We start from the raw sequence: 16574 nt of genomic DNA, 5'->3' as shown, positions 1-16574 counted from the left end.
GGGTTAAAGGAGAAGTTTGCAAATTAAAAACCCAAATGTGAGAGCACAAGCAGAGCGGAAGTAGGGCTGAATTTATTTAGTTCTTCAAAATTCAGAGAGCGCAACAATGAAGCATGAAAGGGAAAAGAGAAGACATGTTAGGGAAGGGCTGTGGAAAAAGTAAGAAAGAAGGAATGGGCTCTGTATTCCTTTGTCCTTTTTTTCTAGTTCCTTCCTTAGTTTTCTGCTTTCCCGACTCCTCTGTCCTTCATTATCCTCTTTCCTGTTATTTTGCTTAAAACTGGCAAAAATGACAATCTACACAGGCGTTAAAACTGGCCTGAATTCCAAATATAAGCCCAAATCTAGGCCAGAGGTATATTTGGCAAATACAAATCCTTGCCAGATTTACACAGCTCTAATAATAAGGTGACAAGAACTGTGCACAGGATTACGGATGTGGCCTCACTCATCCCTTACAAAGTGCCAAAATAGTTTCCTTTGACTTTTATTCAACCTTTGCTCATGAATCTCAGACTATTCGCTTCGGGGGACGGGAAAAAAAACCCAACCAACCAACACAAAAAAAACCACCAAACCCCCCAAATTAAACCCAAACCCACTTTGTATTTGGGTGAGGTTTAAACGCACGGTTTTCCATCAGCCCCCAGGTCTGTCTCTCCATGAACCGCCACCACGAGCCTACGCAGAGCGCGGAAGGGGCTCACCTCGCGGCCCCGTTCAGCCTCAACGGGACGCTACAGCGAGACCGGCTCTTAGCCCGACTGACGAATTCCCGGATCGACTCCGCGCCCCGGCCGTGAAAGCAGAATCCGGGTCCCTACTGACTTTGGTGCTCGGCCTCATTTCTCTTCTGTTTAAGGCACCAGAGAAGACGCAAGATCGCATTACCCTTTCCCTCCTCATTCATCTCAGTAGCTGAATCAGAAAAGTCCTTTTTATGTTTTTAAAACCTCCTAAGATCACCCTGGTTCCTATCAAGACCTGTGGCTGGCTGCTCCCCATCACAGCTCAGAAGAGGGACATCCACTTGGCCCTCCTCGACGTCTGGAATAATCTCACGGATTCCCTCTGAACCACCAGCTTTTTTCAAAATACTTCCACCCGCACATCTTCCCTCTCCTTTTACTTTCACTCTCCATCTATGTTTTAAGTAATTATTTTACTCTTCGCTTTAAAAACGTGAGTGTTAAAAACAAATAAACTAGAGCAACAGCAAGCAGATTTTATTGCTACGTAGGGCGGCTTTCAGGTCAACGGGGCTCTGCACCGTGGCAGGGCTCCTCCCGCACGGCTCCAGCCGCAGGCCTCTGGCCAAAGCTGTATTTTATATTGCCTCTCTTTTAAGTGCAGCTTGCTCCCCTCAGTTTTGTATCATCAGCAAATCTCATTACATGATGGAAGAAATATGTGGGCTCTTATGAGAGAACAAGTCTAGCTTCAAAGCCAAGTCCATTCCCAACGTGTTACAGGTGTGCACCACATGAGCAGGCACAGAAATTGCAACTGTTCGGGGTGCGATGACAGCTCCATATAACGTGATCAAAACCATTTCACATGTAAAGAAAAAATATCAAAGTTAGACAAAGAATAGCTCTGCCATACAAAGAGGTGAAACCTAGTCAAACAAAACACGCTGGAAAGGACCTGCTATTTAAATGATGGAGTTAAACGCGACACAGCTCAGCCTGCCGTGCTTCACGGGCACTTAGAAGCCTACAGACAGGTCTTTGCCAACCCGCCACTCCACCTGGCTGACCACCAGAAAGGCGGGGGAGGAAGGCAACTCCCCAGGTTGACCAAAACCCAAGCACATTCTGCGTGTCTAAGCCAAGGACTCTGGAGGCGACAAAAGTGTCTTACTCTGTCCTGCAGAAAAGCAGAAACAATTCCATAGCGATTTTCAGGTGAACTTTCAAAACGTGGTTGAGAAGCTCAAAGATGCAAAGGCTGGAGCTCCACTGCCTTGAATCCAACCACAGCAAAAAGGCACAGCATATATTTTAAGATGGCTGAAGCTTTGGGGGTGTGTTATACACATGGAAAATTTTGCTTATGGGCACGGAGAGATGAGTTGTGTATTAACAGCAGAAGGCCAGAGCGTCTCCGTAATGAAACTCATCCTCAGGTGAGCACCTGTATGTCTATGACAGCAACGTAACCTGGGCACGCTCTGTAGAAAAAAGGACCCATGACTCTTTTTCTGTAGCCATTCATGCTTTGAAAGCTCTTGGTTTTCTGCAATTTCCATCAATAGAAAACTAAGATAATACTGAGTGGATTTAGGCCACTGACTAAACCGAGCAACAAGGATGCTGTTTGGTCATGACCAGGAGAGCAGCAGGGAGCTCTTGGAATTTAAACATGGAGAAGTGGAGTGCTACTGGCAATAAGCTTGGTCAGAGGCTGCATTTGGGTGTTTCCATCCACAAAGCAGGGATTAGAAGAGAATTTATCACCTATTCAGAGATTCCTCTGCAATCCTCTGCATCCCAAGAGACGTTATTTCAGAGGCTGGCGGTCTAATAGAAGGCTACTGCAGCCAAAGCATATTCCCATCATGGCAAGCAGGCATTACAAAGTATTACCCAAGTTACGGTGCATCTACGAGGTATTTTACTTTTCCAGCAGAAGTTGAGAGAGGATCCTTAGAAGGAAAGGAAGGTCTAGTTAAATTTAGTCAGAAGTTTCATGAGATCCATCAGCCCACCGAACACAGTTCCATTCCTTAGACATTAGCCTCAATCATCTCAGAGGCGACCAAAGCGCATGGGCGGAGGTACCAGAAGGTGTGTCTCCTCAGGACAACCAGCAAAACCAAAGAGTGTTTCCAGTCTGTAGGTCAAGGGAGGCCGATGAGATGAAGGCAGAACTGCCCCTCTGCTGGAACCTTTGCCCTGCAGCTGCAGAGACAAGAAACCAGCCCAGAAAATCTGCCAGCAGCTGCATTTGGGAAGAGGGTAAGGCTCTACTCGGGGGACAAAAGAAAGGGTTTGGCCTTCTGCAAAAGCTATCCAAAGTATTGGAGAGAAACTTCTGCCTGGGGGATGTAAAATTTTGTTTGATCTGGATTCTATTTCTAAAGTATTGCAAGGTTTTACAAATAAAGTGTTTTGCTGAATCAGCTTGGTGTCCAAATGTTAAAAGAACTCCTCTGCCAGATGGACAATCTAAGTTCAGTTTCAGTTTGCATTGGTTTTTTTCCACAATCCACCAAATATTGGTAAATTTTAATTCGTGTTTTTCTAACATATACACTGAGGAAGACCACAAATCTTAAGTCCAGAGCCCTGGACGAGCTTAGGTCTGCATTAAAACATTCTACCCATTACCACCCTCGGTTTTCACGTTTGCCTGTTCAATGGAAATCAAGCATCTTGGTTTGCTTCTATCTTCAGTGCTACTGCCTGCCAGTCACTCCTATCATTCCTGTGAAGACAGGCAAACCTAACGAGTACAAGAAACTAATGAACATGGCCCGGGAAGAGGCGTGAGAACCTCTGGTATCAAATTTGTGAAAGCAAAAATGCCTCTGAAGAAACACAAGACTCAAGGATGAGGCTGGCAAGATGACCAAGATGAAACTCCGTTGTTAGATTGAACATTTAAATTCAGTCATTCATAGAAGTGTGAAGCTCACTAAAGGTCATACACTGAAGACTGCGCCAGCAAGAGTAGGATTCTTCTAGGTCATTAAGACGCTCAGAAAGAAGAGCATCAGAAATTTGGATATCGGTTCTTCATAGACCCAGGTCCAGACTGGCTGAGTGTCAACTCTGAACCTGAGGGTACGTGCAACAACACCACAGAGGCACACATGCCCTGGTCTTCTATAGTGCTACAGACCACTAAGATGTAAACGTTCCAGATGTATGACCTGAAGCACCTCACCTTCAGACGTGAACATCAGACCACGCAGTATCAACCTGCCCATCAGATGAAGAATGTGTTTATTCTGGCAGAACAAAGAGGTATCCGTGATTTTTGAGGAGGCAGACCACACCGTTTGGAAACACTGCACCTTATGTTTGGTGATCTGTGCTGGCTTCCTCAAAGAAAATTTTCTCCTGACCAAACTGAGCTACTCCTTAGGAACGGCCCCAAGTTCAGTCTCTCTTCCAACACTGAACAGTACAGTTTGTAAAACATATTTTAAGTCCTTAAAATCATTTTAAGAAGTTCAGTCTCTCTTCCAACACTGAACAGTACAATTTGTAAAACATATTCTTAAAATAATTTTAAGGACTTAAAATAACTAAAAGAGAGAGTCACAGACAAAACCTGTCGATAAAGCGTTGTGCTGCTGTGGTGAAGCGCAGAGCTCCGCTCATGGTTACCCTGCAGACAGCCGAGGACACCAATGAGCAGAGGGGAGGCGTTCGCTTGTTTCCCCATGAACGTGAAATAGTCCTTTCTCTTTTCTTATTTAAGAATTCTGTGATGGCTCCTCTATAGAGTTTAATCCATCTACTGATGTTCTCACCCACCGTGTGATCACCCATTCTGGAATAATCCCTATTTCCTTCAATATTTCTTGCCTCTCTCCTGGGAAATTTATATCTGATTCTGGCATCTGTTCCCCATCCTCTTTTGTGAACACTGAGGCGAAAAATCCATTTATTTTTTAGCAGTGTCTACATCATCTGTCAATAAATTACCCTTTCCATCTCTAAGAGGTCCTAAAATCTACTTTACTGACCTCCTCCTCTTTATGCATTGCAATAATCTTTCATGATTATTTATCTTAACCTCACGTACAGTTGTTCCTTTCTTTCTCTCTTTGCTTTCAGATTTTTATTTTTTAACAGTGAACCTCACACTGCACGTTCTCTGAGCTTGATGGTTTACATCTTATATTCTGGCTTTCCTTTTTCACGATTACGTTTTGCCATACTTGTTCTTCTCTGTTAGGACATTAGTACGCTTTCCATCGTGTTATTTATTCTTAGCGTCATTGCGCAGACCACACTAGCGACACTTATTTTTCAGTAGGTACTGATGCCCCCCGATGCTGGGTATTCACACGGCATCGTCCTTCCGTTCCCTGTGACACAGGTTTGACTACGTGGAGCCGAACGTCAGCAAGGCTCGGCCCGCGGCAGCGGCTCTGCTTGCACGCCTCACCTTGCCATCAGCAGGTCATTTAGGGCTTTGAAAACTACTCCTCGTAGTGCCCTGGCTTTAAGGCCACTTCAACGCTTGGCCAACAATGGTTCCTCCAAAGTTTCACTCATTTTCTCATGTTTCTTCTTTCCTCCTTTTCCTAATTGAAATAAGAATCGATTAAGCAACTTACAGCCATTGGGCCAACTTCTATTGGTGCCTGCAAACTCCTCCACGTAACAGTTCCTAAACCAAGCTCGCTCTCCAGATCTGCCGCTACCTTCTGGGTACTGCTCTGCATAGAATCACAGAATGGTTTGGGTTGGAAGGGACCCCCAGAGGTCACCCAGCCCAACCCCCCTGCAGGAGCAGGGACACCTTGAACCAGAGCAGGTTGCTCACAGCCCCGTCCAACCTGGGGAGATTTGTAATCTCAGCCAATTGCAAAGCCAGGCCAAAACCAGCTTTGGAACCAACTCGCTTGCTATGAGATTTGAGTGCAAGTTAAAACGTAGGAAGGGGGAAAAAAAATTTAAAAAATAAATAAATAAAAAAAATCACTCTCCTAGAAGGCATATTTGGAAAAACAAAATTTGCTGGCAATGTGAACCAGACTCGGGCACGTTCAAGTCTAGTGACATATAAATAGTAGAAGGGATACGAACACGTTGATATAGATATCATCATTAAAAGGTATTTAAACAACAAATTAAAAATGCTTGTAACTCAATTCGTGCTGATCTGTTTACAGAGCTTCCTCATCCAAGAATTAATCAAAACTGGTTTTTCTGGATAATTTGCACACACACACACATTTGCGCACACACACAATGCCACTCCTTTTAATATTTGATCGCTGGCCTATTTTCTTCTTTATCACATTTAGTCAGCGTGTTTGCTTCCCAGAACGTCCCTCTCCATCACTTCTCATCCTGTACTCTTCAGAGCTGGTGAATACGCTCAAGGCCGCAATCACATAGTAAAAGTTTGCAGAAGAAAGACGTGTATTGGAGTACTCTGATTTTAGTTAAAAAGAAATATAATCTAATTAAAGTACTGATGGTTCCTGTTAAATGCATGCTCCATATCTTTTTATTTCACATGGTACAAGGATCAAAGCACGGACCTAGTATACCATCAGCCTTGTCTAGTGTGAGAACTGGTGCTGTCCTTAATTCAGACCATATGGTAAGATGTATCTATTGGCACGGTGCTGTAGAGAATTACTGTACCCTCCTGTCATACCCTTTTTATCATTTTCATTGGAACTGTTTTATATTTCATTTGCTATATTCTGTGCATCTGACCAAACGTGCTCAATCCAGAGCAGCACCAGAGGCTGGAGGCTGGGGACGGGAATCGAGAAGTCATTACAGCAACTGTCAGAAGTCGTCTTGAGAAAGAGAATTAAAAATTTAACTACAAAAGTAAAAATGATTGTTTGCTTCAAGACTATCACGTCTCCCTGCAGAAAGCAATGATAATTTCCTCTCCTGGACATGTCCTTAGACACAGGAGCAAAGCCTTAGAAGAAATCTGTTGCAGAAATAAGGAATCTGGTGCAGACGGCAGCTCGCTCTGCCCAACAACGTGCAGCCAAAGCTCTGCCCGTGGCTAAGCTTGAACGGAGCCTGGCGTTAAGGCTCGGCCACCTCTGAGCCCCGACGGCTGCGGCTTTATCTGGGTTTTTTGGGGGTTTTTTTGGTTTTGGTTTTTTTTGTAGGAGAATACACCAAGACCTAACAAAATAAGTTGATCTTCTTTAGCCAACGCCTTATTCGATTCAGCACCTCTAGGCGCGGTGAAGTGCAGACCTGAGGTACGTACGGGCGCAGAACGGTTATTAATTATCCGGCTAACGCGGCATTGTTTTACACATTCTGTGCCTTAACTAGAGAGCATAACAAACCCATTGTTTTGGCCTGTTTAACGGACCATGACTGGAGCAGCTATGTAAATGACCCAGTAATTCAACAAATTTGTTTTGTTTCACAGATTTTCCCACATGTATACTTTCCAGCTGTAATGCAAATCCATTCCACATCCAGGCCGGTCGCGTCCCCCAGAAGCACGCCGCTACCTTTAGGTCTACGCTCACTCATTACGTGACTGCAAGCAACCGGGGAAAATAGGAGGATTGTAACTAATAATAAGTGGTCGAGTCCCCACCCCTGGGGGGATTTAAAAGCCAGGCAGAGGAGGTGCTTAGGGACAGGGTTTAGTGGTGGGATGGCAGGGGAACGGTTGGGCTGGGGGAGCTTAAAGGTCTGGTCCAACCTCAACGATTCTATTCTATAATTGACAAACCCAGTTATTTTGGTGGTGGTTGCCATGGTGGTTTGGGTGTTTGTTTTTTTGGTTTTTTGGTTTTTTTTTTTAAATGCCTATCTATGGTTTTCCTGGTGGGATAAGGTTTTCTAGAAATTGAATTTTTTCCTCTCTATGAATATTTTAAGGAAGTCACTTATAGGTTTGTTTTAATGCTCAAACAGGTGTGAGCTCAAATTCCCTCTGCCGCCAAGATCAGCTCAGCTGGAGAACAGCAGCAAATGCTTATTTGAAAGGCAAACTACATCCATCTATATAAAGGGCAGAAGCTCATTAACCATTAAAGCGCCTTCTGGATGTTGCTTTAGAAGCCGGGCTTGTACTAATGTGCTTGCCATGCAGCAAAGCATGCTGTCTCACGGAGATAAAACCAGAGCCTGGGAGCCCAGTGAACCCGCGTAGCCCTGCGCCGCCCGGGCTAGGTGAAGCGGACGGAGGTCTCCAAGCCGGCCCTGCACCCCCCTTCACCAGGAGCGGCCATCGCCCACCGCCCACACACGCTCCATGGTTTGAACTGGGTGACTCCAGGCTGCACGACCCGATTCCACCCCGGCGGCCGGGCTCAAAAACCCAGGGTGCGAGGTCTGCAGGAGGTCGCTGCAGCAGAGAGGGCTGGATCCTCAGCCGGAGGATGGTCCGTTCCGCCTCCAGGGAGGATAACTTCAGGCGATGTTTTGCAAACTTGTACTCCAAATACAGATCGACGGCACTCCCGGTTCAGCGCAGTTTTCACACAGCTTTAGCCCAGGCCATGCTACGCAGAATACAACCGTCGCGCAAAATAACTTATTAAAAATGCTTGGGCTTGTTTAAGAACAAAATACAATGGAATGTAAACTTCACTGAAAACTATGTAGTACAAAATAATATTTCACTTCTTTGCTCAGTATGCAGACATTAATTGCCACAGTCTACAGTTTCTATTTATACATCTGCAGCTCGTTCCCAAATAAATGGAAATGTCCTTGTAATTTCTTTTCTTCAGGACTGTACGAGAGGCTGGGGTTCAATGCTGAAGCTCAGAATCCTGACTGGCAGCGCTTGCAAGATCAACTTGCTGCACAATATATTAACTCTTGATTGGGAACTGTGGCATATTTCTATCTACATCTACAAAACACTTTTCAGCGCCGTTTTTTTCCTGTTAGTTTTTTTCGTACACAAGGCAAGAGAGAAGCAGCAGGCAGATTCCACGGCACAAAGGGATACGTGAGCCAGTGTCCCCTACACAGCATTTTGAAGGCATCTTCCAAGGCCCCAGGTGACAATAAATCACGCGATTTTCATTGGGGTATCTCAGAAAGCTGAAGTGCTACATCTACGCTCCCCGGGTCTCAAGCCTTGATGCCCCGCGGGGTTAAACTCCAACTGTTGCTCAGGGTTATCTCCCAAAGCCCTTCTACTTCGTTGTGCAGAAACCACTAAAAACCAACCCAGAAAAGGCGGCTGGAAGAAATCCTGCCCAGCTGTTCCTGGGTAAGGGCAAGGAGGAAGACGGAGCCTTAACTTACACGGCAATCGAGATACACGTCCATTAAAGAGCAGAATAGACCATGTCTGGAATCAGTTGCTGTTCTGTAACTCAGTCCTTGGAGACATATTTACAGCGCCCTCCGAATATGCAAGGGGTCACACTTATTTCCCAGATTAGCACCGTTTTTCAAGTCTGGAGACATTGAAAATGAGATATTTTGGTTGGTGAAACAATTCTAGAATTGGGGGGGGCGGGGGGGGGGAAAAATGACCTAGACAGATTGCTTTTTCTGGATTTAGGTTGAAGAACCTGTCTCAGATCTTCCCTTCTGTACTCACATGGGGATGGGAAGAACAGAAATTAGGTTGGTGGGCATGAATATCCATGCAGCATTCAACGGAGCGGTTGTAAGGGGAGTTAAATGAGTTTAGAGGTGAATAGAAACATAGAACCTTAAAAATCCGAGGTGCCAGATGCAGATTTGGAGGCACGGCACGCCAAGCACACCAAATAGCTCAAACTTGGCAGCTGAATTCAGGCTTTCAGACTTTTTCTACACAGCCCTGAAGCTCCCCCTCCCAACCCACCAGGGAGCAGGGCAGTGGGAAGCAGTCCTATGTGGTGGGACCTGTCTTTTCCAGGTCCAAGCTGGTATCCCTAGAAACAGCGATGCTGGGCAAAGCCCCAGCACCTTTCCCATCCATGAGCACAGGACCAAGTCAAAGGCCTTTGTGTAGTCTGGCCACACCACGCTTCAGCTTGCTCTGGGGATGTGGCAGTCATCGTACGTGACTGGGAACCTACCCCAGCGTTATCGGGGTGGGATCCCTACGGCATCCGCCCCAAACTGCCTCATTTCCAGGTGGAAACCAGTATGGTCAGATCACTCCTACCATTTTCCACCTGGCTGGGGGATACCTGGGTGCTCCCCTAACATGGACGACCCGTAAGAAGCATCGCCACCACAATTTCCCCAAGCGGTGGCATCTTTGGGTGCCACCCAACGCAAGAGCTGAGAGACCATCAACCCCTTCTCGCGTTTCAAATTTACAACTGGAAATTACTGGGCAATTTTTGACGTTTCCCTCCTGGTTCCTCACATACCTTCACTTCTCCAGCTGCAAAACGGGAACTAAAGCCACCTGACATAACAGAGGTGGTGTGAAAAAGAATTAATGTTCGTGATGTGCCAGACACTAACTGAGAAAATCAAAAATCTGCCAGGATGAAATGTAATCTCATTTTAGGAAATGTTGAAATCATTTCTGCAGAAGGTTAAAAAAATAATAATCAGGCTGAGTCAGATACACAGCATGGAAAATTTCATCCCAAATGTTTATAGTTTAGCAATTGAAAGCAAGGCCTTATAATGCTGTGTTGGGTAAACTTCACTAATCTGCAAAAATTCCAGTTCTACTTATAATAACAGTAACAGAATCAAAGCTGTACGGATTAAAAGCAAACGCCACGGCAATATTTGTGCGGAGACAAGTGCTATCATAGCATTAAAAATAATATTAAAAATTGGCATGTATACCGAGTATCCGAGGAACTCGGGATGTTTTCCAGACAGTAATTCATCACATCTCACAACATCCCTGCAAAACATGTAGCGTGGGTTCTTCAGGCAGATAACTGGGAAGGCACAGTGGAGCACAAAGACCCCAAACAACTCGGCAGCCCAGCCCCAGGCAGGAGCCCTGCACCCCAGCACGGCGGGTGGCCCACGCCACCCCAGCTCCCCGGTGCTGCGCCGGCACCGCTCGGTCACCCCAGCTCTGAGAAAACACCACCTCCTCCGAAACAGCCATGCTAAGAGGAATATCATGACTTGGAGATTTTTAAAAGGAAAAGGGAAGAAAGCAGAGGGGAAAAATATTTATTTTGCAATACAAGCGCCGGTCTCTGGCCAACGTTCGCACCCACCCTCCCTCGCGGGTCGGGCAAGCCATGGCGTAAGGGCGCAACCCGAAGGAGCGCAGCACTGATCTGAAGGAGGCAAGCCAGGAGGGAAGTCGGGGCAAGGCACTCTATCTGCTCTTCGTTTTGCATCTAGCAATACAAAGAGGAAAAAAAAAAAACCACCCACAAGCAAAGATTCCACCTTCACACACTGGGTCACTGACCAACTCCTACAACTCTTAAGAGATCTCCACTCGGTGACCTTTGGAGAGTCTCAGAGCAATATCAGACATTAAATACTGCCTTCTAGTTAGTAGCGTAGGAACTCTTTCCTTAAGATATACAAGATCACTACTGTGAAGACCAGAAATATTATACGCAGAGGGGGAGGAGTACCCAAACTGTCCATGCAATGACCTAAGAAAAGTGCTTTTGATCTCTTCTATTCTCATTTTCACCACATTCAACAAACTGGGTTAAATCAGCTTTGGAAACCTCAGGGCAAGTTTTCTCCCACAGCGAGTTTCTCCCTACCATGCCCTCCCTGCCTGTCCGGCGGGATGGCGGCCGAAAGCGTTCACAACACTTTGCCCTCTGCGGCGTGCCGGGTTAAATTCGGGGTGGTTCGAGCACTTTGAAGCAACACAAACCTAAATATTCCTGGTAGGCAAACCGAGGAGAGGAACGGAATTATAATGAACCAGCAGCTGTCACAATATGACCACAGTAACCAAATCAAAATATCAACCACCAACCCAGATGAGATTCAAAGGTCACCACATAAGCCAGCAGCTTTCTTCAGCAGCGCCCGAAACCTCGATCTAATCCTTGCAGTGAAATGCTCCATTAAGCTACAGGGAGTTTAGCAGCAAGTTACTGTACTTGTAAATGATTTAACGTACTGGGGAGATATCCCAGGTAGCAGGATAAGAAACCTTCCCCAACAGCACAAGTGGAAATGGGAGAGGAGAGGGAATCACAGAATCCTGGAATTGTTGAGGTTGGCAAAGCCCTTTAAGCTCCCCCAGCCCAGCCGTTCCCCTACCCCTGCCATCCCACCCCCAAACCCTGGCCCTCAGCACCGCCTCTGCCCGGCTGTTAAATCCCCCCAGGGCTGGGGACTCGACCCCTTCCCTGGGCAGCCCCTTCCAGCCCCTGACAGCCCCAAGGGGAAGGAATTGTTCCCAATGTCCAACCTAGAGGGAAGCGACACCCGATGTGCCATACCCACCACAGCCATCCGCCCATGCGCATTTCACTGCCGGGCCAGAGAACGGCTCCTCAGACACCCTAAGGAGAACACAAGGTACCTACGGGGCAGCAGGGCTCCGGGCACGGACAGAGCGTGCCGGGCTGGAATACCCGCGGGCGGCAGCTTGAGGAGCTGAGCAATGCACGCAGCTCTGCCGCTTCTCCCTGCTCCTCCCCATGGGGCCGGCTCCAAAGCCCAACACACAAGCTCCCTGATAGACACTGGCCACGTACAAATGTATTTTAAAACAAGTATCTGAAAAATAAAATGTAATATGAGCCCTCATTTAAGCACTCCCTGTCTACAGACGTTTGTGGTTCACAGGTACGGGGTCAGTAGTACCCATCCCCAGCAACAACAAAGCCTTTCTTGCCTGGAAAACCACCTCAAATCAGGAGCAACTCCATTCAGGTTAACGGTATACACCAGCATAAAACCAGTTCAAGCTGGGTGATTGTCAGGCTCTTTATTGGTTGCCAAGAGAAAGAGGAGCACGGGAAGAAAACTACAGTGCGGCTCTGTGGGTGCCAGCTGCATAACTCCACCGCTCACGGGGACCTTTCCCTGGGGGCCTTGGAAGACCTGCCAGGAAAAAGGAGGTGATGGAATCCATCTGGAATACCAGGATTCAGGAGCTGGCAGCCCGGGCAGCCTCCATCCAAGCAAACAGCGCTGTGCATGGTCCATCCCCGCAATATTTCGGTTTCTCCTACAGTCACAAATACAGGCGTGACCAACGTGGACCAACTGTTAGGGCAACGCTTCACGCCCGTGGGCCTCGGCAGTGACCACAGCGCCCGCCCCGGTGCCGGTCACGGGTTTCCATTCCCAGGCGGCTCACAGACCGACCTCCCAGCCCGGGCCCTCGGGGGCGTTTGAGCGGGAGGGGAACGTGCAGGCACCCCCGCAGCCATCCCTCCTCCCCCAGCACTGATGCCCCGCGCCCAGGAGCAGAGCAAACGCGAGGGGTAAAGGGCTGCCCCAAGGGGGCAAATTAAGAAGAGTCCACTGTAATTATCAGAGAATTATACCAAAGCACGGTTGCAAAACGCCATGGGTTGCGGGAGGCAGCCGACGGCCCCGGCAGCGTGCACGCATCCTTGCCCCATAGCACACTTGTCAAAAGCCCCACGCTTGCCCACACGTTAATGCGCAGGACCATCACAGTCTTGTTTCCAGTTGAAATCACCAAATCTCATAAAAAACAAAAAAATACTGCCAGGGCCCTTCAGGACCCTCGTCCGGGGCAGACAGGGCCAGAGCCACAACTGGGTTAGCAGGGGTTGCGCAAACCCCTCCGATGGTGGCGAGCAGGAGGCATCAGCGTTCCTAATCACCGTATTGCACGGCTTAATCCCTTAACAGGGCGCCTCCAAACGTGTTTTTATAAAACAACTATTTCTTACACCAAGCGAAACCAGTGCTTTCACTAAGGTTGGCAAAAACAGAGGCAGGAATGAGATTTTTTTTTTTTTTTTCTGTAACCCAAGGGCAGGCAAGATGAGAGGGAGGGAGACTCCTAAGTTCTAAAGCCTCAAATTAAAGGTTAAACTTGAAAGCCCCGTGCAGCCCAGTGGGTTCCACAGAAGCGTGTGGCTGTTTGCGAAGCGTCTCTGCGCACTACCTAAGCCCCATGGCGTGAGTTACGAAGGGAGTGTTGAAATTTCCATGCTTTTTTTGGCTTATATTAGACCCTTTAAAAACTGTTGTAACCATGTTTTGTACGTGAATATATACAAATGACTACAAGCTCCAACATTGTCCCATATGTTAAACAACTCACAAGTATTTCCCAATATTAAAAGACAAGGCATATTTTAGGGACATATATTAGAGCTGAGGAATGATATATGGCAGTTACAGCTCCATGTTTTTTTTGGCTCGTGTTCAATCCTTTAAAGCAAAGCATTTGGTTAGTTCATTGACAACTGCAGAAGAAGGGTGTGATCTTGGCCAAACGTACGCATTACTAATATTTTTACATCATATATTTACTTTAACCAAACTCATTTATCAACCGTAATTAAGAAAGTAGCTATCATTCACTTACAAATAATTATAGCCTCTCTTCATACTTGCTATGGTGTTTGCTGCTAAGCTAAATGATTATTCAGGGGTGTCAAAACTTTCTATCATGGGGTGTGGGGTGGGAGGAGGGTCCTTGCCAAGCGCCCTGGGCGAAATCTCGCTCCTCTGAAGCGGAACAGGCTGGAGCTCCCCTCGCCTGAAATCCAGGAGCGTGCAGCTCGCAGGTCCCAGCAGGCAGCGATCCATCCCGCTCCAAAACAAACCATGGCTTCGGCGTCCCTCACCGGTTACCTCTCTGCTCCCCTTTGTGAACATGCATTTGTCCCATTTTCAGAAATCCGATTCTACTTTGAGAGCCCTGTTCAGAGCACGTCCTCCTTTTCCCTGCCAACTGGCCACTTCTTTGAAAAGGAAAGGCCAAGCCTTAGGCAACAACCATTTACCCCTTCCAGCAAACACCGCCGTTACGGCATCGAAAGCCATAGCCCTCGCCCAGCAAGGAAACACAGCCTGGTCAATAATACGTCTTTGAAACTGCGTGATAGCTTAAATAAAAATCAAAATAAAAATCCACGTTCCCACCCTTATGCCGAGTACAAGCAGCCCCAAAAATGAGGACGAGGGACTTAAGCCCTCAGAATTTTATTTCTGGTTCACTTATTCCACTGTCAACAACACGGTCAAGTTAGGAAATTCGATTTCTTACTTTGTATTCTGGAATTGACAAAGGGAGGAGAGAGATTGTCATGCGACCCAAGGTCTCTGCTCGCCATATGATCATAGTGGGTCCCATCTCCATAGTTCTGTTAACAAATCGGGAAAGAAACACAAGTTTACAAGTTTAAACGGCATTTTTCAAAACCTACCGGCCCATATTTCCCTTCCAAGGTTTAAGCCAGCTATAAGAAATATTGCTCCCCTTATTGGTTTCCCCTATCGATTCTGCTGGAAGCGATGTGTTCCAGAGCGTTTTTAAAGCTGTTTCAAATTTTGATTTCATTAGTAATTGACTGCGGTTTGCTGGGTGGCTAATCCTGAACGGGCGGCTGAGAGGAGGTTCCTGGAATTTCGTGCTGCGCAATTCAACGGAAAGCCCCCTCTCAGCATAAAAGTCTTTTGCCCATAGCATACGCAAGAACAGCACAGCAATGCTTCTTTTATCATTTTGCTTTTTAAATCTATTTTTATGCAGAAACTTGCTGTCTTAATCACCTCACTGCTAAACACTGGAGTATAAAAAAAAAATTTTTACATTTTTTTTTTTCCCCCACAGTGGGTGTGGAAAGTTGCTTCTCCCTGAAAAAAATAACCCGGCATAGCACTCATCCTTGTGCATGCAACTCTGCGAGGGGCAGCGCCCCTCTCCTGCCCGGCACGCCGCAGCGCCCTGCCACCCCTGGGTACTTCTCCGGGGGTCGAGAGCATCAGACGCGCCACCCGCAGAGTCAAGGATGTCCCTAAACCTCGCCAGGCTCAGGCCCCTAATTTTTGAACGAGTCTTGGGGTAACCTTCTGCCTTCAGTCACTCCATTCGCAAAATCTAAAATTTAACCACAAATATTGGCCGAGCACAGCGGCTACGCAATGTTTTGTTTCTTCGGTTCAGAAGGACTCACGAGAAACTCATTCTCCCGACGTGGGAATACCATCGTCGTTTTACAAAGCAGGAAAGAGAGAGGGGTCAGGCTGTTTGCAGAATAACACTGCAAGTTAATGCACAGCCTCGATTGAAACCCCAGAACTCTTCCCGGGCTCGTGCTCTTTTCTTTATATCGCAAAACTTAATTGTACACTCACATTCAAGTTTTTGCATGCATAAATAATTGTGTGTGCAAATTTCGAATTTACTTTTCAAAACATTTTTCCCTCGGAAGCAATACAAGTGTCAAGGAAAAAAAAAGGGATAAAAATAAAACCGACAGATGTGAGCAGTAATGACGTAATGGATGCTAAGCAGGATGGAATAAGAAAAGGTGTCGGGCTTCCCTCTCTCGGCGGCAGGGCCGGGGTCCCCCCGCCACGCCGTAAATGGGGGACCCCCCTCGGCTGCCCGCCGCGCCGTGCAGCGCTGCGGACGTTCACTTAAAGCCTCAGCCGGCGTGGCGTCCGCTGAGGGCAGGACCTGCCCCAGGGGGAAGGGGCTGACCCGGGATGAACGGGGCAACCGCGTTTCTCCTCGCCAGCCAGCCACTTGAGGGCTCGGAGCTCCCGGCAGCGCTGCTCGTGAGCCCTGATCCTTCACGTTAATTAGAAAACAATTAAAAAGCAATTTAAACAAACTGTTTAAATAAGGGCGTAAGTAAGAGCGAAGCCACTTTTTGCCCAGCGTAAGTGTACTTCGTGCGTTTGCGGGAAGTAAACAGGAATAATCATCTTGGTGCTGCAGCACAAGCCGTGCCCAGCGCCGAGGACGGGCAAAGCCGCGATGCTCCGGCTGGGGAGCGGGGCTGCCGGGGGCTCCGAGGGCCATCGGCAGGGCTGCCCACA

The 16574-nt window shown here is 47.3% G+C and overlaps 1 protein-coding gene across 1 annotated transcript in view; it reads right to left on the bottom strand.

Moving 5' to 3' along the window:
• Positions 1-16574, bottom strand: part of LOC104125018 (transcription factor 4) — a 144707-nt gene that overhangs the window by 52467 nt on the left and 75666 nt on the right. Inside the window, exon 4 of the mRNA XM_035892964.1 lies at positions 14794-14890. Coding sequence (XP_035748857.1) covers positions 14794-14890 — 97 coding nt within the window. The remainder of the gene's footprint in view (positions 1-14793; positions 14891-16574) is intronic.

This window comes from Egretta garzetta, unplaced genomic scaffold (assembly GCF_000687185.1).
Source record: "Egretta garzetta isolate BGI_Z169 unplaced genomic scaffold, ASM68718v1 scaffold384, whole genome shotgun sequence".
Lineage (NCBI taxonomy): Eukaryota > Metazoa > Chordata > Aves > Pelecaniformes > Ardeidae > Egretta > Egretta garzetta.
This window is presented reverse-complemented; position numbering and strand designations above follow the sequence as displayed.